This window comes from Psammomys obesus, unplaced genomic scaffold (assembly GCF_907164565.1).
Source record: "Psammomys obesus unplaced genomic scaffold, mPsaObe1.curated_primary_1811, whole genome shotgun sequence".
In the NCBI taxonomy this organism is placed as follows: domain Eukaryota; kingdom Metazoa; phylum Chordata; class Mammalia; order Rodentia; family Muridae; genus Psammomys; species Psammomys obesus.
In genome coordinates, this window is record NW_026596088.1 from 16127130 (window position 1) to 16150560 (window position 23431).

A 23431-nucleotide genomic window follows, 5' to 3' on the forward strand; every position below is an offset into this window, starting at 1 on the left:
AAGGAAATGGTTGACCACACCCTAAGCACAGCAGTACATCAGTTACATAACTGGAGCAAATTGGCATCCTAGTCCAGGCTGTCCTCGAAGTCATGAGACTGCTTATTTCATTGGGTCCAGCGGAAATGTTTAAGCATTTCAGTCAAAAGTTATTCCATTTTTCCAGAAAATATTCTTTATTTGTAAGGATGTTGCAACAGCCCAGGGCAGGGATGGAGTTTGGTTGGTGGAGCAGAATAAAGGCCTAGCCAAGCGTGCTATTGCCGAGACAGATACACGGGCAAGACACATACTTCAGTGATCCTTTGCTTAATGTTTTCAGAAGTTCTATGCAAACTGGTGTAAGAGGACAGAAAAGGGTCCACCTGATTCTCCTCGGGGGAATCAAGGATGGAAGCATCCAGGGAGGACATCCTGCAGGGTTTTAAAATAGGAGGAAGAAGTCAGCTTCCAGGTGGAGCTTCCAGTGTGTGTAAAGGTGTGGAGGTGGGAACAACCGGAGAGACACAGCTGCGGTGCTGGGGTGATGTGAGAGGTTGAACGTAAGACTTGGCAGACCACGGCCATCTTCCAGGCCACAGCAGCAGCTCTGCCTTTGTCCTGTAGCAACAGAGAGTCAGCAGGAAGCATGTCACAGGACATACCCGTATTTCATTTTTGGGCTACTCTGACTTCAGCAGGCTCAGTGCAATTGCAGAGTGTCAAAGCTGAAGCAGGGAAAGATGAGCTCAGCGGCTCTTGCTCAGTCCAGGAGGGAAACGACAGTGCTTTGGACTGGAATCTCTCCCTGGGTGCTGCCAGGGTTTAGAGTCCTGGTCCAGGAGGGTGCTAGCTGGAGCAAACAGCTTGTCACATCAGGAACTCCTGTGGAATGCAAACATCCGTGTTACCAAGAGCAGGAGGGGGAAAGTATAACAGCCTAAGAAACCTTTATAAACAGGAGGTTCCTCGAGCTTCCTGGGGAATATCAGTGACCCTTGCCAGAGTCCACAGCCATGGACACATGCTCAGGGCTGTCTGCTTTGGATCTCAGCAGCCAGGTTCCTGGCCCACAGGCATCTGGGCTCCTAACAAAATGCTCTTGGCTACGAATGGGGAGTTGGTTCCAAAAAAAAATCCTAATGTGTTGGTTCAGTAATTATTTCTCTACAAGGTTCAGGTCTCCCACAAACTGGTGTACCCAGAATGTATGAAATGAAGTGAGTGTCATCTCAGTGGAAGTTTATAATCCTAGCACCTGGGAGGCAGAGGCATGGTTACTGTGAGTTTGAGGCCAGCCTGGGCTATAGAGCAAGAGCCTGGCTAAAAGAAAAACCAACATGCTCTCTGGGATGATCGGTGACCCAGGGGTCTCATTCATTCATCCTACAGTAATTTTTGAGCACTTTTGGCATACCCACATGACAGAGCCCCATTCCTAGAGCTACAGCAACAGTAAACAGACTTCTTGGTCTGGGGGGCTGGGTCAGCGAGTAAATGGCTTGCCGTGCAAGTGTGAGGACCTGAGTTCAGATCCCTGCTCCCATGAGAAAAAGCTGTAAGCAGCCATACTGATCTGTTACCCCAGTGCTGGAGAGGAAGAGACAGCTGGGTCCCTGAAGTTTGCTGACCAGCTGGTTGAGCGAATTGGTGAGCTCCAGGTTCAGTGAGAGGCCCTGTCTGAGAAAACAAGGCGTGGAGCAATGGAAGACACACTGGCTTCTACACGCACACACTCCCTCACACACACCATACATAGCCACCCAAGCATGTACACACACCACAGCTATCCACAGAGAAAAAATACAGTCGGCAGACTTCCGGGGGGAAGTGGATTCTGTAGAGTTCTCACAGTCTGGTCTGGGAGCCAAGAAAATGGTAGCAAGAGGAAAGGACGCGAGAGCCGAATCTTAGCCAAAGAACATGGTGGGAGACATTTGGTCTCGCATCAGTTGTTTTTCCGAGCTCTAACTCCACGGTGGCTGCTGCAGGGAGACCAGCACTGCGAGTCTGGGTGTCAGCGGCTGTGTCTTTGTGGTGTGCCACGACCATTCTATCAGCATGTTTTTAAAAAGCCTTTACATGACCTCTGGCAGTCTGTCTATGGCTGAGACTTTGAAGACTATACGTTGCTCATTAAAAAAAAATTTTTTTTTTTGGAACATGCAACATGCTGATTATCTGCATGTTACATTATTTCCTTTCAAAAAACTTATAGAAATATAAACAATAGCTTAAAGAGGGGGGATATTTGAGGGAGCCCAGTGGGCAGAGGACAGGGAGGACAGATAAGAACCTAGTACAATGACATACATGTATGAAAACATTACAATGAAATATACGCTTTTGTTTGTTAATGAAAAATCTAATGAAATTAAAATATTACTAGATTAGGGAAAAGAAATATTTATAAATTACCTAAATTATTACCTGATAAGCTAGGGCCAGATGGAAGGAGAGGAGGACACCCCCTCTCAGTGGACTCGGAAGGGGCAGGAAGGAGATGAGGGAGGAAGGGGAGGATTGGGAAGGAAAGAGGGAGAGGGCTACAGCTGGGATACAAGTGAATATATAAAATTATTTAAAAATAGAAAAAAATATTTTAAAAAATTACTTAAATTATTTTCTTGCAGTCCATTGGCATAGTCATGTAGTGGGTTATGTTAATGCTCGCTCCTCTTACCCAGACTACCAAACTTGTTCTTTCTACTGAAGTATGCTTAGGATTTTATATACATAAATTGTTTTATTTCATAGTTTTGATTCATACTTTGATGCCTTTCCATGCATTTGTTAAATGTTTGTACCTATATTCATTCTGTAAATTCTCTATTTATCCCATCTGAAATATGGGAATTTTATTGACTATTCACATTTAGAGAACATTTTCTGGTTCTGCTCTTTGGGATGACCAGAAAACTTAAAAAAAAAAAAAACCCTTTAACCAAAATGCTTTAAACTTCCTGCTGGACAAAATAAAACAAGTCGTCTAAAAGAACAGCTGAGCCCACAAGAAAGGAAATGGAAATAGACGGAAACAAGAAGAGAACTGAAACCGTGCTGACCCTGTGGCTTGCTGTGGCCAGAGCCACCCTGGTTATGTGGAACTCTTTGCCTCCAGAACAATGGAGAGCAGCCTCCAGCCTTGGTGGGCACTGACCTTCATATGGGAAGCCAAGACCTTCTAGGAACTGTGTCTTGAGATAGAACCTATACAAAGAATGAAAACCCTCGCTCACCAGCCAGCAGAGAAGCAAATACGGAAGCTTGCCTGTTTCACCCTGTACCCTGGGAGGAAACAAATACTCTCTCCTTCCTCATAGGAAAAGTACATGAGTGACAGCAGCAGTGCTGTAATCTGTGGAGAATCTGAAAGAACAGCAGGAAGCTGTCTTCAGGAGCACTGTCAGCCACCGCGGAGAGGCACACCCTGTGCCATGACCCACAGAACCCTCCCCAGGGCCTGGGCGAAGACAAGCTCACGGTGTAAAATACTCAATGAAACAGTCCACTGTGCACACGAATCATTAGACCCACCAAAGAAAGATCACTCCCTGAGAACATCAGAGAGTAAAGCAATCAGCATTGTAAAATCAGCAGAGGCATGGAAAGGCAGATGGAAAACATGAGATCGAATAATAGTTTAAAAAATAGAACTCCTCAAAGCAAGTCAGAGATGAGGGAGACTTGGTAGGTGTGGTGGCCATGGGAGAGGAGGTTTGTCAGTATTCTGAGTTCCTCTCCCTCTCTTACTTTCCATTCCCTAGAGCAGTGGATCTCAACCTTCCTACGGCTGTAACCTTTTAATACAGTTCTCCAGATTGTGGTAACCTGAAACCATAAAATCATTTTCGTTGCTATTTCACAACTGTAATTTGCTACTGTTATGAATCACAGCATAAATATCTGATATGTAGGATATCTGATATATGGCCACTGTGAAAGTCTCATTTGACCCCAAAGGGATCATAAGCCACAGGTTGTGAAAACCTGCCATAAAAGCTGCATTGGGCATTGTGGAGCTTCATGGGTGAGCTGAGCCACTTCTGCTCCGAAACCTGTAAAAACTGCGTGCCTGGCCCTGGTCTTCCTCCTCCTGATCTGATGAGAACCACTCTTCCAGAATACTAACCTGTTCATCTTGACTGGAAGATTTGAGTCAGTTACCCAAAATGCAGTTGAAATGGATACAGTGATTAAAATATGAAAGAAGGTTTTTGAAACAGGAGATAGGGAGGAGAGCCTACAATCCATTTACCAAGTGGTCCGTAAGTGGGAAGTTAGGCACAGAAAATCTTCAAAGAAATAACCTAGCATCTTCCACAGCTAAAAAAGAAAAAAAAAAAAAAAGACACAAATCACTGAATTCAGTAATATAGTGAAGTCTGTAACACACACATACACACAAAATGGAAACATCCGAGAAGATAAAATGAGAGAAGAGGGGGCTCAGTGAGAAAAGCTCCTGCTATGTGAGCAAGGGTGCCCTGATCCTGAGCTTGGATCCCAGCACCCACTCAAAGCTCAAGCATTGTGGTACACACCTGTCCTCCAGGAAACACCCCAGGACCTCCCTGACCAGCTTCAGTGAGAATCCTTGTCTCAAAAAATAAGGTGGAGAGAGATAGAAAGAGATGCCCAGTGTCGACCCTTGCCCGGTATCAGCATGAACACACACATTATACATGCCCATGTTCATGCACATACATCACAGACTTTAAAAAGAAAAGATCTTAAAAGTAATGATAAAAAATGCAAATAGATGGCAATTCTCAATGGCCAACAATAGCACCAGAAGGCAGTGGTCTCACCCCTTCAAAGAACTGACAGGAAGTAAATGGGTGGTCATGAAAGGCCGAGGGCTGGGGAAGGCTATAATAAGAAAGGGGTTCTTTCGTAGGTCCTTGCTGAAAGGACAATTAAAGAATATACTGGGCTTGGGGGTGGAAGGCAGGGTGCAAGAAAGGCCGGTGATCAAGGATGTTCAGAAGCACGTGGATGGAGGCAGATAAGCATCCAGTTACAGCTGATTGGATGAATAAGGCATAACTTGGGCATACACAGGTGACATAAATGTGACTGGCACTCTAGTTAAGGTGAGAAGGAGTATTGTTTTGAGCTCTATTCAGGAACAGCCTGGGGATCTTGATTAATATAAATTTATTTTTGGTTGTGAGCCTAGCCTCTAACAGCAGAGCCATCTCTTCAGCCCGGGTTTTAACTCCAAAGCCAGATCACAGCAGGAGTTAAAGCCACGTCTCAGAGATTAGAACTAGAATGGATAATTTCTCAACTAATATGGAGAGTGCAAAAGAAATTAGAAAAAAAAATCAAGTAATAAATCAAGGTAATTAAAATAAATAAATAATCAAGGTAAATAAAATATGGAAAATGAGAGGATAAAAATTAATGCAACTGTTAATGATCACAAGACTTGTAAGACAGTGTGAAGCTGTTGGTTGATCAAGGTCCTCAGATTAAGAAGCAGAACAAAGCACATAGCTATGTGCTTTTCAAGGGTCATATGTAAAATACAGGGCTATGAAACCTAGACAGAGGTCACTAATCATCCCAGAGAGCATGTTGGTTTTTGTTTTAGCCAGGCTCTTGTTCTATAGCCCACGCTGGCCTCAAACTCACAGTAACCATGCCTCTGCCTCCCAGGTACTAGGATTATAAACTTCCACTGAGATGACACTCATTTCATTTCATACATTCTGGGTACAACGGTTTGTGGGAGACCTGAACCTTGTAGAGAAATAATTACTGAACCAACACACTAGGATTTTTTTTTTTTAACCAACTCCCCATTCGTAGTCAAGAGCATTTTGTTAGGAGCCCAGATGCCTGTGGCTCCAGGATGCTGGTGAGACTGAATCAAGCTCAGCTGACCTTGAAGATGCTTTTCTGATAACTTTTGGACAAATACTATTTGGAAATACAGTCAAAAGAACAAGAGTTACACTTTTGACAAAATGAAAATGTTTTTCCTATGTTTATCCAGTGGTTTTCTGGTAGCACACTCATACAGGTATGATGTGGCATGCTGAACATAAGTTATGTCATTTAATATACTCACTAAGGAGAAAAAGGTCTTAAAGTGACAGCTTCCTTTGTTCTGAGTCAGTGTAGGTAAACACACAGAAACTACTTCCGTTAGCAAGTTTGCATTCTTAACATCACATCTTCCTTGTTTAGAGTGTCTCCATCCTTTGAGTGAACATGGAATGAATCCACATGCTTCATGCTTGCTGAGTCCTTTTCACATAGCATCTTGGGTGACCCCAGAGACTACAGAGGTGTCAAATGGAGCCCAGAAGCACAAGACGGGGGCTTCTTGTAGTGTTTGGTGGAGTTAGAACAAATGTTTTGACAAGAGAGTCCCTTTGCTGTGTATCACTTTCATAGAGGGTGAAGCATCAAACAGTGACGGGTCTCCAGTGCCCAGATCTCTGAGCCATCCCTGCAAGGCCATTTATGGCCTATGGATAGTTTGGTTTAATTTCTGCCTGTCTGTGTCCTGTTGGACCCCAACCTGAAACTCACACCCGTTTTCTTCTGTTGTTTCCCTATAGAAGATGGGGTGCCCCGCACGGCGCGATCTATGTCCCTCACGATGGGAAAGGTAGGCATGGTCAAGGAATTCCAGGGCTCCCAGAAGAAGCTTCCACACCTGCTCACATGGCCTCTGACACCCCATCTCTCTTGCTCGGGTGTAGTGTTCTTGACTAGTCATTAAGTGGACATGAAATAATGCATGTATTTTGACTTTGCCATAGGCAGTTTTTTTTACACACCATCTAGGAGGCTACTCAGAGAATGAGGCCTCAAAATGCCAAACGGGGATGTGTTGAGAGACCGATCACTCATGGCCAACAGGAAATTTGGGTCAACTTTGGTTCACTCTTTCCACACTGATTCCTAACACCATTCCCACCCAAAAACCAAACTACCTACTGAACGTTAGACTCTAGCAAGCTTTCCCAAAACCCTCAGAACCATAACTGTTTTTATTCCCAAGACAGGAGGCCTGAATTGCTTCTCTTCCCACAGAACATGCCCCGCCGGAGGGTCAGTGTTGCTGTGGTTCCCAAGTTTAATGCCCTGAGCCTGCCCAGCCAAGCCCCCAGCTCATCACCCATCCCCTCCCTACCAGCGCTGGTGAGTATGATGTTGCCTGCCTCTGTCCTTTCTACCTTTCCCTCACGCTGCTACTATGGAGAGGATGCAGAGAAGGACAGGGTCAGTAGGGACAGGAAATTCCAACACAGAATATGGAGAGAGGTACATAAAGCAATCCCACTGTTCTGAGAGGAGGTCTCTGTGCTCTTGAGCGAAGCACAGATGGCTCAGGAAGTGCACCTCACAAACAGCAACCCTATTTGAACAAAACCATAATTCTTTAAGGCAGGTATGGTTTAAAGAAAACAGCTTTGCACGTACAGTGGGTTGTGACAGGTACACCCAAAGCAAAGCTCTGAGTTCAGAGCTGAGGTCTGGAACTGAGTCTCATCCGTCTTTAGTCACTACAGAGTGTTTGTAACAATGAAACCCTGAAAGCAACCCAGTGCTTATCAACAGGAGATTGACAAACAGATGGCAAATACCATCATAAAGGGTTTCTGTACAATTATCACCATGGTTTCTATATATAATAAACACGTGTGTTGGAGTATATGTAATATAATTCTGTTTTATACCTTTAAAATGCTGTGTCTCTGTGTAGAACATAGGAAATCATGAAAGAAATCATTCAAACTTTAATAATTGTTCTAGGTTCACTTCTGTTGTTTCCTTAAAATAGAGTGATAAAAATAAACTTAGGGAAGAAAGGGTTTATTTGACTTACAATTAATAATATTTAATATTAATAATAATCTTTAATATTTCTATAGGATATGAAAAGAAAGGCAGAGAAATTGTCCATTTTATTCTAGTATAAGAAAATCGTTTCTATACCTAAGGATTTCGTGCATCTAGTGATTTCTCTCTAAAACTTTTAAATACCTTTCTCCAGTGGTTCCTTTACCTGTCCACCCCAGCACAGCTGAACAGAGAGGTGGGTTCAGCGTGTAAGTAGCCGGCCGAGGCACTTCCAGCTCCACTGTACCCACCCATAGCTAGCAATCACTGTTATGTTTCCTTTACTTTATAAGTATTTTGACTGTAAAATGAACTTAAACTCCCGAGTTACTAATACCTGAAGAGCCTGGAGAGATGGCTCAGTAGTTAAGAGCACTGGCTGCTCTTCCAAAGGACCAAGGTTCACTCCCCAGCACCCACATGGCAGCTCCCTGCCATCTGTACCTCCAGCCCCAGGGTGTGCCTGACACCCCATTATGACCTCCATGTGCAATGAAAATTTATGGTGTACAGACACAATCCAGGCAGTCATTCACACACACAAAATAAATTTTTTTAAACTGAATTTTTTTTAACTTTTATTTTTTTAATTTTTTTATTAATTACACTTTATTCATTTTGTATCCCCCATAAGCCCCTCCCTTTTTAACTTTTATTAATTGCACTTTATTCATTTTGTATCCCCCCATAAGCCCCTCCCTCCTCCCCTCCCAGACCCCCCTCCCCCCTTAAACTGAATTTTTTAAGAGAGTAGAAGAGGCTAGTTAGCAACAGACCCTTTTCATAGAGACATGGTTTCCGAATATATACCTTTAGACAAGTGGCTGACAATAAGAACTACACTTTAAAATCACAAAGGCTACATTGGAAACCCTGGTCACGGGTTCCAACCCCAAACTCTGGAATGGTTCGGTACTGCTTACCCCACGGCAGGTTGCAGAGTTGAAAACCCTTGCTTTAGCCATGCCCACTGCAACAGACCAGCATGGGGCCCCAGGTAACTGCACAGGAATGTCTGCCAGCTTGAGCACGTTGCCACATCAGACATGAGGTTTGTACTTGGAACACTACCTGGGGGACAGTGATTAGTTATCTGAGTCCATCCCAAGGAGTTCTAAATCCACATCAGGCTGGAGGCCTACTGGTACTCAAGAAATGGGACAGAGGATCACTGATGGTTCCCTGTGAGGACGGAGCCTCAGAATGCAGACTGGAAGGCAAATGGGGGGAGAAGGATGGAAAGAGAAGGGACAGCCGCAGCCCCTCCCCAGCGTCACCAAAGGCCTGGCAGCCCTGGGTTCCTCCTTCATCACTCACCCTCAGTTCTGGCTCCTGTTTCCATCCAGTCTGAAGCACCACCCAACGGGAAAGGCAACATATCCAACCCCCCGGTGCTGCCTGCGCTTTTGGAAAAGTAAGTTTCTGTATTTTCTGCTTAATATTGGGGATCCTTACAGAAAACCTCCAACTTACTTTCTTCCCTCTCATCCTCAACCCAAAAATAAAATAGAAAGAAAATTAAGTTTTAGGTGGAAATAAATAGGATTCTGAGATCCACAAAGGTTTCAGATCTCACTGTGTAAAAGTCTTGGACTGGGAAGATGCTATGCCTGAGGCCATCTACACCCTGCCTAAGAGCCCCTGAAGATAGAAAGCCTCCTCATTAGTTGGGGTCCCTTGGGTATATAGACACAAAAACGTTCTAATTCAAACAAGGCTTAGACAACAATTCCAGGGTAGGCTACTACAGTGTGACAGAATTCTATCTCTCTGTGGTTTCCTTGACTCTGGCCACTTCATGTTGATGTCATCGCCAGGCTTGTAGCAAATGGATGCTAGTTCCCAGAACCATAGACAAGGCTGTATCTAGAGGAAGATGTATACATTTCTTCTATTTGGGAATAGAATCATGTAAGTTTAAACTACTGAGAGGAGGAGAGGGTCCCCGAAGCATGGTAACTTTGGGAAGGGGAAAAAAAAGTTCTTTCCATCAAGAAGTGGGAAACAGAACATACTGGCTTGATGGCTGAGAGGGTCTCCTGAGCTTGGCTTTCCCAGGCCTCCATGCAGTTTGCAGTTTGCAGTTCTTCTCATGCTAACCTGGAGCACAAAGGCTGCTCTTCTGTGTGTGTGTTGGGGGGGGCGGCATATGACTTACTTTTTGAACTTTTCTTCATTTGCTTGCTGGCAAACCTCTGGGTCACGGCTGCCACCTCTCAGGACTTTCACTTTGTGTCTCTCCTCACTGGTAGGGTGCAGCTACGCTCATCTCTAACTTCTGCCTTCATCTCCACCTCATCTCTCCTTCTCTGCCTTGAGGCGGCTTTCATTTTCTGTTGCTGTTAGTAGGCTCTCGTTGTCTGGCTTTGTGATTGCTGGGCCCCTTGTCAGGTCAGACATGCTCCCAAGCTCTTGCCTCCAGACTTGGCCTGCAATCCTCACTCTCAGTATGTGTGACTGACAAGTTCCCACTAAAGACCCCTCTGGCTACCATCAACATTTGCCCAGTTTTTACACCCTTTGCCACCTACAAGCACATACACACTTTACATCACCAAGTGAGTGCATCCTCTTTCTCCCTCTTGTTTCTTGATCACTCCAGAACTGTCAAAAGATGACAAATTATTCACCGAACAAAAGTAAGGTGACTACAGGCTACAAAATCTTGTCACGTAGAGCCATAATGCCTAATTCACGGCCTCTGAATCTACCTAAAGATGATGACTTATGCTCTTTGAAATTCTGTCAGCTCTCATTTTGAGCTCATGAGTCTACTTTAGAGCACTTCCATCAAGGGCCTCTTCCCAGCTCTAGGCCCACAAACCTAGCCATGGCAGAAGATCAAGGTCCTTGCTCTCCTTGATAGACTCTCATTCTAAATAACATTCAGGCCAGCTAAGTGCTCCTCCAAGACACTGGGAATTACTAAGAATTGAGATGTTCTCAGTAGGAGAACCTGTGGGACAGCCCCAAATGTGTGGTGTCAATGAGTGAGGATCAGGGCTGGTGGCACCGTTCACGTTTAGAATCAGGAGCTGAAAGGCCAAGGTGAGACCCAGGGTCAAGCCATAGGTTCCCAGGAGGGAGTTTGTAGCTCCCTCTTAGACTAACTAGAAATTGTCATCAGCCATGTATACACCATGCACTCAGATGCTGGAAATATATCCAAATAAAGTTGACTGCAAAGAGTAGAAGAAGGTTCAAATAAGGGAGACTCCTGAGACTCCAAACAATAGCAGCTCTTCCATGTGGATTAATAAAAGGTGCTAACTGCCTCTTCCCCCAAAGGCACAGAACTGGAAGCATTGTAGGTCCCCAAGAGGCCAATCATGAAATAATTTGCAAGTGAAAATGAACCTATGTTTTCTATTCTTATGTGTAGATGTCACCAATTCCAGTTAGCCTGGTCATGTTGAAGATAAGTAACATGTTATACTTTATCAGACATTCCTAGTTGCATTGACCTTCATGTTAAATGGTTTTCCATTTCCTATAAGGAAACACGAGGATGAGCAAGTAGCCTGTGGCTACTGTGGCCAGTCCACAATGCAGACCAGCTGACAATACTGTGTCCCACTTGAGCTTAGAGAGTTCTGAAGCTTGCTTGCTTTTGCAGGCCGTTTCATAACAAACTGTCCTTCAGCTCAGCAGAGGTCTAGACACATATAGATTTAAACATATGGCTGGGGAGTATAGTCATAGGAAGACTATGTGTGTGGTCTTTCATTCTTCCACTCTTCTGATGAGCGCTCTCGGGCCATCTCATGGAATGCTCTCAAGGAGTGCAGGTTTAGTGGGAAAGCCATACAGGAAGCAGCCTATTATTCTACAGTGTGATGAATGTTGTCATAAGGAAGGGCGGTTGCTAAGGGACCAACACATGAGAAAATGAGCCTCTAACCCTGCGTGGGTGTGAGATGAGGTGGGGCTCAGAAAATGTTTTCCCCTAGGAATCTGCTTTTAAAGTTAATCATAAAGGTTTATCATCAACTAGGTGAACAGGAGGTTAATAGGTAGCAGGGAATTCAAAGAAAGATGATGGTGATATCAGTTCTTGATATTAATTACAACTCATTCCCTTTATGCCACACACCTTTTTTCCTAATTGCTGTCCATTCCTTGTTAACCCTGCCAAGGACCTCATGAAGTTGATACATTGTTAACACCTCTGTCTTATTGATGAGGAAGACGATGCCTAGAGATACGCTCTGAACTTACACAGCTTTTTAAAAATGGCATGGCTCATGCTCACAGAAGGACAGAAGACATTCAGAGTGACTACAGAGAAAAGAGTGGAAAAGATGACTTTTGGGGGAGAACCTGGTGGTTAGATGGGCATAGAGAGTGGGGCAGACCAGGGTATGAGAGCAAAGCTGGGATGTGTTAATTAGTTTTATGAATAAGACACAGTGCTGTTGTGTCACAATGTGGTGTTAGCTGGGATCTCCTATGCTTTTGAAGCAACCAGGGTCATTAAATTTGTACAGCAAACAATCTGTCCCCTTACTGATTCTATTCTGGAGAAAAGTATACCTTAGGATAATTATTAACCAAGAATCGGAGACTGGGTTTGAGGGAGTCAGGAGGGTCCCATAGCTCAGGTCCTCTGATTTGGACTTATCAAAAGAAGCCACTGAATTAGGATGATTCAGCAACATTTCTGAGCCCACGAGGGAGGACCTGCCCTTTCAAAAGACTTGAAGTCACTTTCAAATATTGCTCACCAATAAACTTGATAACCGACTTGGCCAACAGTTTACTCTGAACAAACAGACCTCAGGTGGCTGAGAGCCCAGCACAATGCTAAACCCAACCTCAGTTTAATGAATCACTCCAGAAGAAAGGCACAGGGTCCCAGGCCGAGGACGGATGCCAAAGTCCACCCAGTGATGCCTGGGAGGGCACAGACCGTGCTCAGCTCTCATTTACAGAGATGATCGTGGATTCTCTTAGCCCATGCCGAATTCTCGGGAAAGTCTCATTTACAGAAAGCATCTGTCACTTCACTAACTTCGTGCACAGGGGTTGGGCACCCCGTTGTGGAGTTGGAGTAACACAAGAACTCAGTCTGCACCGGGCACCTTTCAAACACAGCCCTTTCCATGTGAGCATGGTCTGAGGAAGGATGGGCAGGTGTGGAAACATTCTCCCTTCGTTACTGAGGTGTGGTGCCACAGCTGCGCTAGCCACTGAGCCTGGGAGACATTAGAACATCAGCAAAGGTCCCATGGAGGAGAAGGATTCACTCTGGGTCTTAAAGATGCACGAGGAGAACCTTCCAGGGAGTTGGAGAAGAAACTTAGGGAATTCCATGCTCGGTGTAGAAGTCAGAAAATGGTGACAAAGTTTACATCTTACTATGTTTGCCCCACCTCCAATCCCAGCCTCCTGCCTGGTGCTAAACCACGGCCTTCCCAGCCCCTCATACTTGAAGTAGTCTGTGGAGGGAGGAGCATCGCTGGCTATGGGAACGTGGTGGGAATAGCTCCCTTTGTAGATGCTTTGGGCCTTACACACCAGTCAGAGCCCCAGAAGAGAACTGAAGTGCGGGGGCAGGAAGAAAGCTCGTCTTGATGTGAAGTTAGTGAGCCAAAGTAAACAGGAAGGAGTGCCTCACAAGGACAGTTAAAGCATGGATCGGCATCAACCTACAGCAGGACCAAATTTGAGCCTTGGCACACACTAATTGTTCCTGGGGTTAAGCTCATAGTCTGTGCCCTGGCAGCCCTAATAAGTCAGGCCCAACCACCTACCATCAACCATCTAATTAAAGAGCCAAACTAATAGTAGAAAGCAGAAAAAGATTTATTTAATATGGTTACATTGGGGAGAAAATGAAAAAAAAAAAAAAAAAGATCCAGCAACCCTCAGCCCAGTATATCTTCAGAGTCCTGATAGAAGGGGTTGGGTTAAGCAGAGGGCCAGGGACAGTCTGGTCAGGCTGTGGCTCCTCCCACCACTGACCCACCCGTCTCAACTCCGGCCTGTACTGCAAGGTGATCTGGCGAGTTGCAAGTCTTTTTCTGGGAGACAAATTTCTCCTCTGGCTGGCCTGGGCTACTAATCTTTTCTTCTCCTGGTATGCAATTCCTGAGGGGACTTCAGCTCCGTGGGTTGCAGTGTCTCAATAGTCTGATAGGCAAGAAAAGGCCATAGGTGTCTCTTCTATTAGAATAGCCTCATTCCTGCCAGGGAAGGGGTCACGAGATTGCCCATCAGGCTGGTGACTTAAGGTCTCTGAGCCTGGGGCTTGAACCAGGTCCACCCCAGGCAAGTTCTCTTTATACCTGGTTAGCTTTAAAGATCCTCCAATGTGGGCAGGTATAGAGAAAAGAAACCAAAAATGTGATAGCTACACTTCACTTCTAATATATAAATATACTTCATAAGATAATGAATGGCCCTGCCCTTGGCTCTAGTTGTGTTTTTCTTCACTTCATGCAGTTAGGGGACAGATAGGAAACTGCACATTAGGCAAAGGTCACAGGGAAGGGAGTGGAGGGTATAATTTGCAGGAGGAGAAATGTTATGAATAGCCGGTATTTTTAGAACATTATCTTCCTTGTTCACGATGGGTTTTGGTTTCCAGGCTAATGAAACATATATTTTCAAGGTCTGAAGGAAAACTAGGAGATAGGAAACTGATGCCAAGAATAGGGAGCAGGCTGAAGGCTTGGACCCTGCCTAAAGGAAGGCAATGGTGACTCCTTAGCTTCCTGCTGGAAGGTTCAGCGTACAGTGTTTGCCTCATTTCTGGGATCCTCCACGACACCATCAGTCCTAGCGGGATTAGGCACACCAGGGTGGCTGAAGAATGAATCTGCAGGGAAGGTGTGGCTCTTAAGCTGCTTCTTTTCAACTTGCAGTCCCATTCATCCCTTAGACGGACTCCAAGTGTGTGCCTAGCAATCCTGAAGTGATTAGCTAGTGTGCTTATTTTCCTATTATTCCACACGCTGCCTGTACTTCCTGCCATTTCTCAGCCTTCTCAGACCCCAGCACCCTCACTCTCTGTAGAAGACAAACAGCATGTCAGCCTTATCATCAGCCAGGAGGCAGCTCCTCTTCTGTTAGGTCCACTCCGCTGTCCTTCTCTTCTACTCTTTGTCCCAATTAAGAAGAGGTTTTCCTTACTTTTCTCAGGTCTCGATTCCTTTAATCAAAGACACTGTCCCCCTGGCCATCTTCTCTCTTCCCCTCCACAGGACCCTTCTTCCCTGTGATTGAATATGCTTGCACTCCTTGAGCCTCTTACCAAGCTGAGCAGTCTCGTCAGTGTGCTCCCTACTTGTCTCCCCACTTAAGCCTTTCTTCATTAAGAGCATTCACCTAGTATTCTGAGGCTCCATGTGAGCCCTGCATACCAAATTCCACCAGGGACACGAAGTCTCAGAAGACACAATGAAGCACAGCAAATCCTCTCCTCCTGACTCCCAAGCCTCTGCCCTCTTCTGGCTAACACCTACCTCTCCAGCTGCTCCTTCTGTCTTTTTATCCTCCTCCCCCTTCTCCACTCCTCCTCCTTCAAGGAGCATGAAGATAACTGGACCTGCTCCTGGTTCTCTGTTCCTCTTTCCTCAGGCTTTCTCCTTAAGCCATCATCTGTTCTGGGCATCTCCAACTGTCCACCCCAACCTCTCTTCTCAGACACCTCATATGCACTGCAGTTTATTCTGCCCCAAGCTTAGCTCCTGACGTATTGATTGTTCTCAGCTACTTGATTCTGGCGCCCACTGCATCTCAAAGTCTATATATCCTCTGCCTCAGATGATCTTCGTATGCATATATCATCTTTGAGGCTAGCGTTTCAATTTCAGCCCCTTGGAAAGGACTTTCTTGACCATCCACTCTAAATACACCCTCTCCCTGTCATTTTCTGTCACTGAATAGTTTCTTTCATAAATATTATGACTCACAATTCAAATGATTAATTTTCCTTCTGTAAAACTCTACACTGGCAAAGAGAGAGAGAGAGAGAGGTTTCTCTTTTTCTCTTTGCAATTCCACATTGCCTTATTATCACATTCAATGCATAGTTGGAAGAATAAGTGAAAGTCACAAAATACAGACAGATTATGAGAAAGGAAGGACCTGGTATGTTTCAGTCTGTCTCCTCATGTCATTTCTCTGTTGTGTGCCCTGTCCACTCACAGCACCTCCTGAAATAAGAATAAAGTTGGCTTTGGGGACACCAGGGTAAGGGGAGCTGATACAGTGTCTGCCTCCTGGTTTCGGGGAGATTCATGGAGCCGGTCTTTTTGAAATATTGTCTCAAGGTAGATGTTTTCAAACTTGAAAGCCAGTGGAAGAGCCTGAGTTTCCTCTTTGAATGGGGAATCGGGCCAAAGACACAGTTGTGTCTGCAGATGTTCAACCTCCCCTTGCAATGACTCCCTGCACTTCCCTCCTCTCGTTAGTGGAAAGACAAATGCGGAGTCTGACTGTGAAACTAGTGCCCCTGTGCCGCTCCCAAGCTGCCTGGAGGAGATGAGCCAGGAGGCCAAGGCCAGGGCAGAGGAAGAAGCCTACAGCAAAGGGTGAGTCAGACCTCGCCACCCGAGGGCACCTGGCAGGCCTCAGAAGAGAGCTTCCCACACCCTGGCTTGCTTCTGTGGTGTTCTGGGGAAGCAGTCAATGAGCCCAAAGCCTCTTTCAGTGAAGAAAGTCCTCCATACAGAAGCAGGACGCAGGGTGAGCCTAGACAATGGCTACGCTCCACTAGTCTCTTTCAGGCATGATGCCACTGCCTAGGAAGTTCTAAACAATTCAAGGGCCGGGCTACGTTCTTCCTGGTGCTGCCTGGGGCCCCCTGACCGTGTGCAGATCCGCCATGTTACTGCCAACAGTGCCCAGGGGCACTTTCAACTATGCTTCCTAGAATGGCCCTGGTGTTGCCTGTGGATTGGAGCTCCTCCCTCCTGCCCTTGCTTCACTACTGCCACCCTCCCCTGTCTCTAAGTGAGCTGCATTAGCAACCAGGGCCAGCTATCAGTCACTGGGAAAGAGCACTGGCAGGGTCAAAGGCCCAGGACTCAAGATAGAAACTCACCTTTAACCTAGCACCATGGACTTCTGAGGGAGGTTCAGTTTACCTTGGCCACAGAGCCCCAAGGCATCTGTGTGGTAGTTACTTAGTCATGGGTGGAGTTGTCCCAGCCAAAGTAATGAAATTAGACACCTGGCTGTCAGTCGGGGGAGCATATTATGCTCAGGGAAATACTGATCCCAGGAATCACAAGGGGCTTTGAAGGAAGGTTCTCCTCAGAGACACGAACCCAATTCCCTCCATTGGTTTTGTGAATGTTATCTGGGTACCTCTCTATGTCAACGCCAGCACCCTGAGATGCACAGGCCCCTAAAGTTGAAGCTCTTGGTTCCACAGGGAAAATGCAGTCTTATCTCTGGGGAATGTTTTATAGGATAACAACCACCAGAAGACCCTGTCCCACATTTTTTTCCCCAGCCAGTTTGTCACTCTGTCACATAAACAGGAAGGATGGCTGAGGAGTGAGGGGAAATGGTACTGACATGAGCCATGTTGCGGTTCAGCAGAGCTTCCCAGCTTTTTCCTGTTGTATGGAGCTGTAGGAAGCAAGCAATAAATGAGGGTTCTTGAGCCCCTCCCCCAGGGTCTCAGGCATGAATGTCCTATGTCTGGCCCTCTTGGACTCAGTTTTTGCTTTCTGCCCTCCAGATACCAGGAAGGGGTAAAGAAATCTGAAGAACTCCAAGACCTGAAGGAGGAGGAGGAAGAACAGAAGACGGAGAGTCCTGAGGAACCAGAGGAAGTAGAAGAAACTGAGGAGGAAGAGAAGGACCAGAGAAGCAGGTTGGAAGCCTTTACGTGGATCCTAACTGTGTTGCAAGTCATTTAACTGTTGAATTACACAAAATGGACAGAAATGCCAGTCCTGGATGGCAGCAGGTCTGGGGCCCAAGTTATTGGCCAGTGGAACTCAAAAAGGCAATAACTATAGAAAATAGAGAAAAGCAAGTTAGCAATGGCACGTTTGTAAGAGCTGAGGGCTCAGAGGTAGTCACGAACAAGGTAGAAAGCCATTAACAGCTCCTAGGAGCTGAGAAAGGGAGAGGAATTCTTAGCACACTCCCAGCCCCTTCCACAGCCACTGGCACATGAGCTAGCCTGAAATCCTCGGGAGGAACAGCCCAGGAAAGCAGAGGGAACACCGGAGGCAGGGAACAAATTTCCGTCAGTGGCAGAGTTCAGTCTCTACCAGGCCCTGCTGTGTTGACCAAACACTTGTTCATTTGCAGCATGTCTTCACTTTCGGTTGGAAATAAAATATTTTCTGTTTCAAGCTCCTTCCTTCTGACCAGTGGAGGCGGAGATGGAAGGCCGAGAAAGAAAGCCTGTGTCCTACAGTGTGCTCGCCTACACGTGTAGGTCTCATTTCATCACGCAGAACAGTACATTAAACACAAAACACAGCTGGCAGCAGGGGTCGAAATAGAAACAGCCTTGTCGAGCTGCAGGGTATTTCACATAATGAGGTCAAAACCCTACTAGGCCAGGACTGTCCCACTCTGGACAGAATAAACTGTCCCAAAGCAGAGACGTACACTGCTCTATCGATGGTAAGGACCATATCAACACCCCAGATTTTCAGAAAAGCCCTAATTTCATATACTCTGCCCAGCTGCCTCTATTAGTGCATCAAAACCTTGGTTTTGCTTTGCCTTGTTTTTCTCAACCGCAGTCTTGGAACACTTCACTGAAATCTTCTTTTAGACCCCTAGGCTAGGTGCAGAGCTTCTCCAGACAAAACCGTTAGCTGGGTGATCATCTGCCACTGACCTCAGACACAGACTGTGATCTGAGCCTCCTGCTGGCAAGCTCCAGAGCCTGCTTACGTGTACTGAATAAGGTAGTAAGTGAAGATTGCCAAGATGACAACTGTATTTCAAAGCCTGTGCATGCCATCAACAGAACCCGGTAGTAAAAAGATGCTCAGCCTGCCTGGGTCAACCCCGTTGTCAAGGGAAGAGCCTTTTCAGAGTGCCAGGGAAAAGTCTTCCTCACAGTGAATATGCCTGTGCCAGTTACACTCCCTTCTCGGGGAAAGAGCCTTGTTTAACCATGGAAGCACAACCCCGATGCCAAGTCACTGCATCGGGGCCTCCTTACATCTCAGCTACCTCTTAGGAATCATCTGTATTTATTTTGTAGACTACTAGGCTGCCTTTGTCAAGCCCAAGCCCAGAAACAGCCCTTCCTTTGGAACCCTGAGATCATCTAAGACAGGCTAGAATTTCCAGCACTTCCATACACACTGAAAGAACAAAAGAGAAATAAACAGAGGGAGCACATGACTATAAACAATCTGGCTTACACAGCACAAGCCTTATCTAGCTAACTCCATCTCCAGCAAATGGCAGCTCCCTCCTAGCTCACGAAAACCCAGGGAAGCAGGGCTTTGTCTGGGCCACTTCCTGCCCAGGAGGAATCCTGGGCAAAGGCCGCTTGCAGCACCTGGACCTTTAGAGGCCTCTTTCAGACTCCCATCCTTCATGCCTGATTGGAGTTGTTTCAGGTTTTGAGGAGATAACTTCCTCAGATGACTGATACCAGACCTGACCAAGGCTCTGGGAAACATTCTTTGCCTTCAGCATAAGAGTACCGTTTCACTCTTTCAGACCGAGCCTGTCTTGTTAGGACGTTTGTCATATAAACTGCACACCCACTGTCACAGAGCCCCTCTCTCACCCATAACCAATCCAAGTCCCAAGAGCCATCCTACTTAGTGCCAGAAGATGCTTAGCCCACGGTGGAGTCCCTTAGAGCCACAGTTGCCTGCAGGAACCCTCTCTTGAGCATGAGCCCCCTGTGAGACGTTGGCACCTCACTAGCAAGCTGAGACTGAAGTCACCGAAAGTTCCATGTGGGCTGGAAAGATGTCCCAGTTGTTAAGAACACTTGCTACACAATCCTGAGGACTGGAGTTTGGATCCCAGCACTCACATAGCACACCAGGCATCCTGTGCACACTTTGTAATGACGGCTCCCAGAGTGGCAGAGACGAGATCACTGCAGCCTGCCGGCTTCTAGCCTAACTGAGCAAACATGAGCCCCAGGTTCAAGGAGAAACCCTTCCTCAAAGGGATGTGCAGGATGTGGGGAAAGATCCTGTGCCCTCTTCTGGCCTCCAAGTGTATCCATAGGTGTACACACACACACATACACACACACACACACACAGTTCTATGTCCTGTTTCATGCATTTTAGAAAAGCATTGTGGCTAGAGAGATGGCCCACTGATCTATAGCTCTTGTTGCTCTTGCAGAGGACCCAGATTTAGTTCCCAGCATATACGTCATGGCTCACAACCGCCCTAACTCCATTTCCAGGGGATCCAATGCCCTCTTCTGACTTCCATGGAAACCAGGCGTGCACGTGGTGCACGTACGTATGCGCACCAGAACATTCACATACACACAAGTTAAAGAGTTTCTTAAAAATAGAAATAAATAAAAAACACTGAACTGAGTAAGCCTAGCAACTAGCCCCTTATTTAAAGGCTTCAACACCGAAGCCTGAGACTTTGTGTCTAAGACTCTTCTCTCTTATATGTAGTGTAGTAATCTGCTATAAATGTTGATCTCTGGGGGAACTTTGGGTGAAGCAACCTCTCATCTCCTAAATGCAGCCCATGGTATTATTATGAGTGGAATTCGCAATGTGTAGCATAAAACTGGCTTTATTTTTTTTTTCTCTCTCACCACTGGTTCAAACTTGATCTATGGAGCTGAAATGATGATTGAGCAGGTGCCCTTACTTTTCCAACAATGTTCAGAAAATAGAAGCTAAGCCACCAAAAATTGCCCGAAACGGTGTTTCTAGCTTAATTTTATTTCCAGTTTCTCTTTGGAGCTAAGTATCGGGTGAACGGTTAAGGACCATGCACCCAGCTCTTGACTGTGTCTTTTGTGGACTGAGGGTGGATTCAAGGGCTGGAAAGATGGCAGTTAAGAGCACCCTGTTGCTGTAGAGGATCTATAAGTCCAGTTCCAGGGGACTTGGTGCCTCCTGCAGTCCAGTGTGCACTTCTCCCCTCCCTACACATCCCTGAAAAATAATTCTCTAAGTGTGGATTTGGAGTGGGCTTCTCCCCACACCGGCACTCTGCTCTGGACCATTGAAAAAAAGTTTGAAAAATGACTCTATTTGAATTCTAATTGTATCCCAGTATGATCCAAAGATAAACAGGGCTAGAAGGAAGGAAGCTTGTAGGTCCAATCTCCCCCTTCCCAGTTAGTTGCATAAATAGCCAATGATTTCTCTCAGAGGCGAATAAACTAAGCTGTCAAGTAGTGGCTTGACAGCGGCAACTGGTTCACTTCCAGTTCATGCAATAACTTGTACAGATGAAATGGCGTGATGGGGTTCCCACATGGACAAGGCATTGGCAAGGACATGGCCTTGGCATTCAAGGCAAGCATTCCAAGTACCTGGCCCCTTTCTTAGGAGGACATTTGCCAAATATTTTTACCCATGGCAAGCCATCTACTTCCTACCAGCTCCTCATTCAAACTTCCACCTTCACGGGCAACTGGCCTGAGCCCTGTAGTGTCTGGGTAAGACTCAGGGTCTATAGCAAGCCTTCAGACACTCTCCTCACCTCAGTCAGGTAACCCTCAAAAATCTTGCTTTGCAAATCGTAGAGTTGAAATTAGACACAGGAGGAAAACACAGCCTAAAGTGTGCAAGCCATCTCCAGGAAGCCCTAGGATGGGACTCTGATCAAATATCTTTTTGGGCTGCGAGAAAGTTGGGAAATAAGCAAGGAGAATGTGGTAATAGTAGAGTAGAGAGGTACGAGAGACAAAGGAGAAGGAATGGAAAGAATGGGGTTTGGAGAGAGTGGGAAGAGAAAAGGAGAGACAAACTGGAGGGTGGCTAGAATGAGGCTGACAAAATTCTGCATGAGCCGCCCACAGTATGGACCAGTGGCACCAAAATCACCCAGGGATTTTTTAGATCTTAACTGTGGAATTCTCATCCAGAAGGCTTGGGACAACTTGAGTACAATCTCCAAGTGATGCTTTCTGTAGTTGAACTTAAGAACCTCTGACTTAGATTGCATAGAAAAAAATCCCAAGACAGGAAAGTATGGGTCTGGCCATCAGATATGTGCCCAGGATACTAATCTCTCTATGTTTCATTGACAGCAAACTTGAAGAACTGGTCCATTTCCTACAAGTCATGTATCCCAAGTTGTGTCAGCACTGGCAAGTGATCTGGATGATGGCTGCAGTAATGCTGGTCTTGAGTGTCGTGCTTGGGCTCTACAGCTCCTACAACTCCTGCACAGAGCAAGCTGATGGGCACCCTGGGAGGCCCACCTGCTCTGCAGCCCAGCGGGACTCCTGGTGGAGCTCAGGACTCCAGCAAGAGCTGCCAGCAGAGCAGTAGGACATCGGACTCCTTAGCAGCGCCCTGCTCTAGTGCATTCACCCCAACAGCCTGGCCCCAAGTATAGCGTGTCAGGCCCAGGTGCGCACACGTGGCCACCTATCCCATTGGGGTAGAAGGAGGCTTTTTCCTGTCACTTAGCACCTCCATGGAAGTTCCTCACACACAGTAACCTGATGCTTTGAAGGAATAAACAAAACTCCCCTGGGAAAGTGAGTGATGGACAAGGAAGCGACCTTCACCAAGGACTTGGACCCAAGGGAAGAGTCCTGCCCCTGGATCAGATGGATTGGGACCACGGAAACCCCTTCATTCAGGGGTTGCCCCCTTTTCATTCCCTATCATTCATGGTCACGAAAAATTGCACTTAACGGCCAGTACTGACCATAAGGATCAGGCCTGGGACTTGGAGTCACAGCGTGGATATCTTCTTTCCACTTCCCACCTCATTTATCATGAAAGTTCTTTAGCCTTCTCTCTCCCCTTCAGACTCACCATTTCTTTTCAGAGAGTGGGAAGCTTTCTCATAAAAGTACCCAGGCCAAAAGTAGCCCCATGCTAGAAAGAAGACAAGAGGAGTGAATTAATATGTAACATATCTGTATGCATATGGACAATACACACGTGTTTGTGCACAAAGACACCCACTCTCTGGAAGTGTGCTCTGCTCAGTGGCACCCATGTCATGGCAACCAACTGGTTTTCACTAGGTTTGAAGCAGTAGTCACCAGGCACCAATACAGTGAGCCTCCGAACACTCCGACGGTGTTTGAACCCCCTGAGAAATCATGCCTTCATTTCACTTCAGATGCTGGTTCAGAGATGCTGTTTGGCACAGTCTGTTCCCTGGTTGCTTGCACCATTTGAAAGTCACCCCACACAGTTAACCCACCTCTTGGGTAAGAAGAGGTGTGCCCTCCACTCCAGACTCTCCCTCCGCCTTGCACCTCGGAGGCTGCAGTTCTCGTGATATTTCCAGCCTGAATGTGTTCAGCATCAACCTGAAGGGAGTGCAGCCCACCTCCAGCATGGAGTCTCTCCATGCCATTCGGCTGTTTCCTTCATCCAGCTCTCATCATTGGCGACACGGCTTCTGTGGTGGTTGCTTTTCTGTTTCAATGTTTTTGTTGCTAACACTCGTGTCGGACTTATGGTGA

The 23431-nt window shown here is 46.2% G+C and overlaps 1 protein-coding gene and 1 long non-coding RNA gene across 2 annotated transcripts in view; one reads left to right on the forward strand and one right to left on the reverse strand.

The window, feature by feature from the left end:
• The window catches only part of Irag1 (inositol 1,4,5-triphosphate receptor associated 1), a 67573-nt gene extending 45278 nt beyond the window's left edge, over positions 1-22295 (forward strand). Inside the window, exons 15-20 of the mRNA XM_055627324.1 lie at positions 6555-6604; positions 7033-7140; positions 9189-9256; positions 16260-16379; positions 17537-17671; positions 22031-22295. Coding sequence (XP_055483299.1) covers positions 6555-6604; positions 7033-7140; positions 9189-9256; positions 16260-16379; positions 17537-17671; positions 22031-22274 — 725 coding nt within the window. The 3' untranslated portion in view covers positions 22275-22295. The remainder of the gene's footprint in view (positions 1-6554; positions 6605-7032; positions 7141-9188; positions 9257-16259; positions 16380-17536; positions 17672-22030) is intronic.
• LOC129691286 (uncharacterized) lies at positions 22-23246 on the reverse strand. Its single transcript, XR_008722442.1, has 3 exons — positions 23167-23246; positions 22770-22832; positions 22-864 (listed from the first exon to the last, which is right to left on the reverse strand). It is a non-coding gene; the product is annotated as an uncharacterized LOC129691286 (long non-coding RNA).
• Positions 23247-23431: the final 185 nt, after the last annotated feature.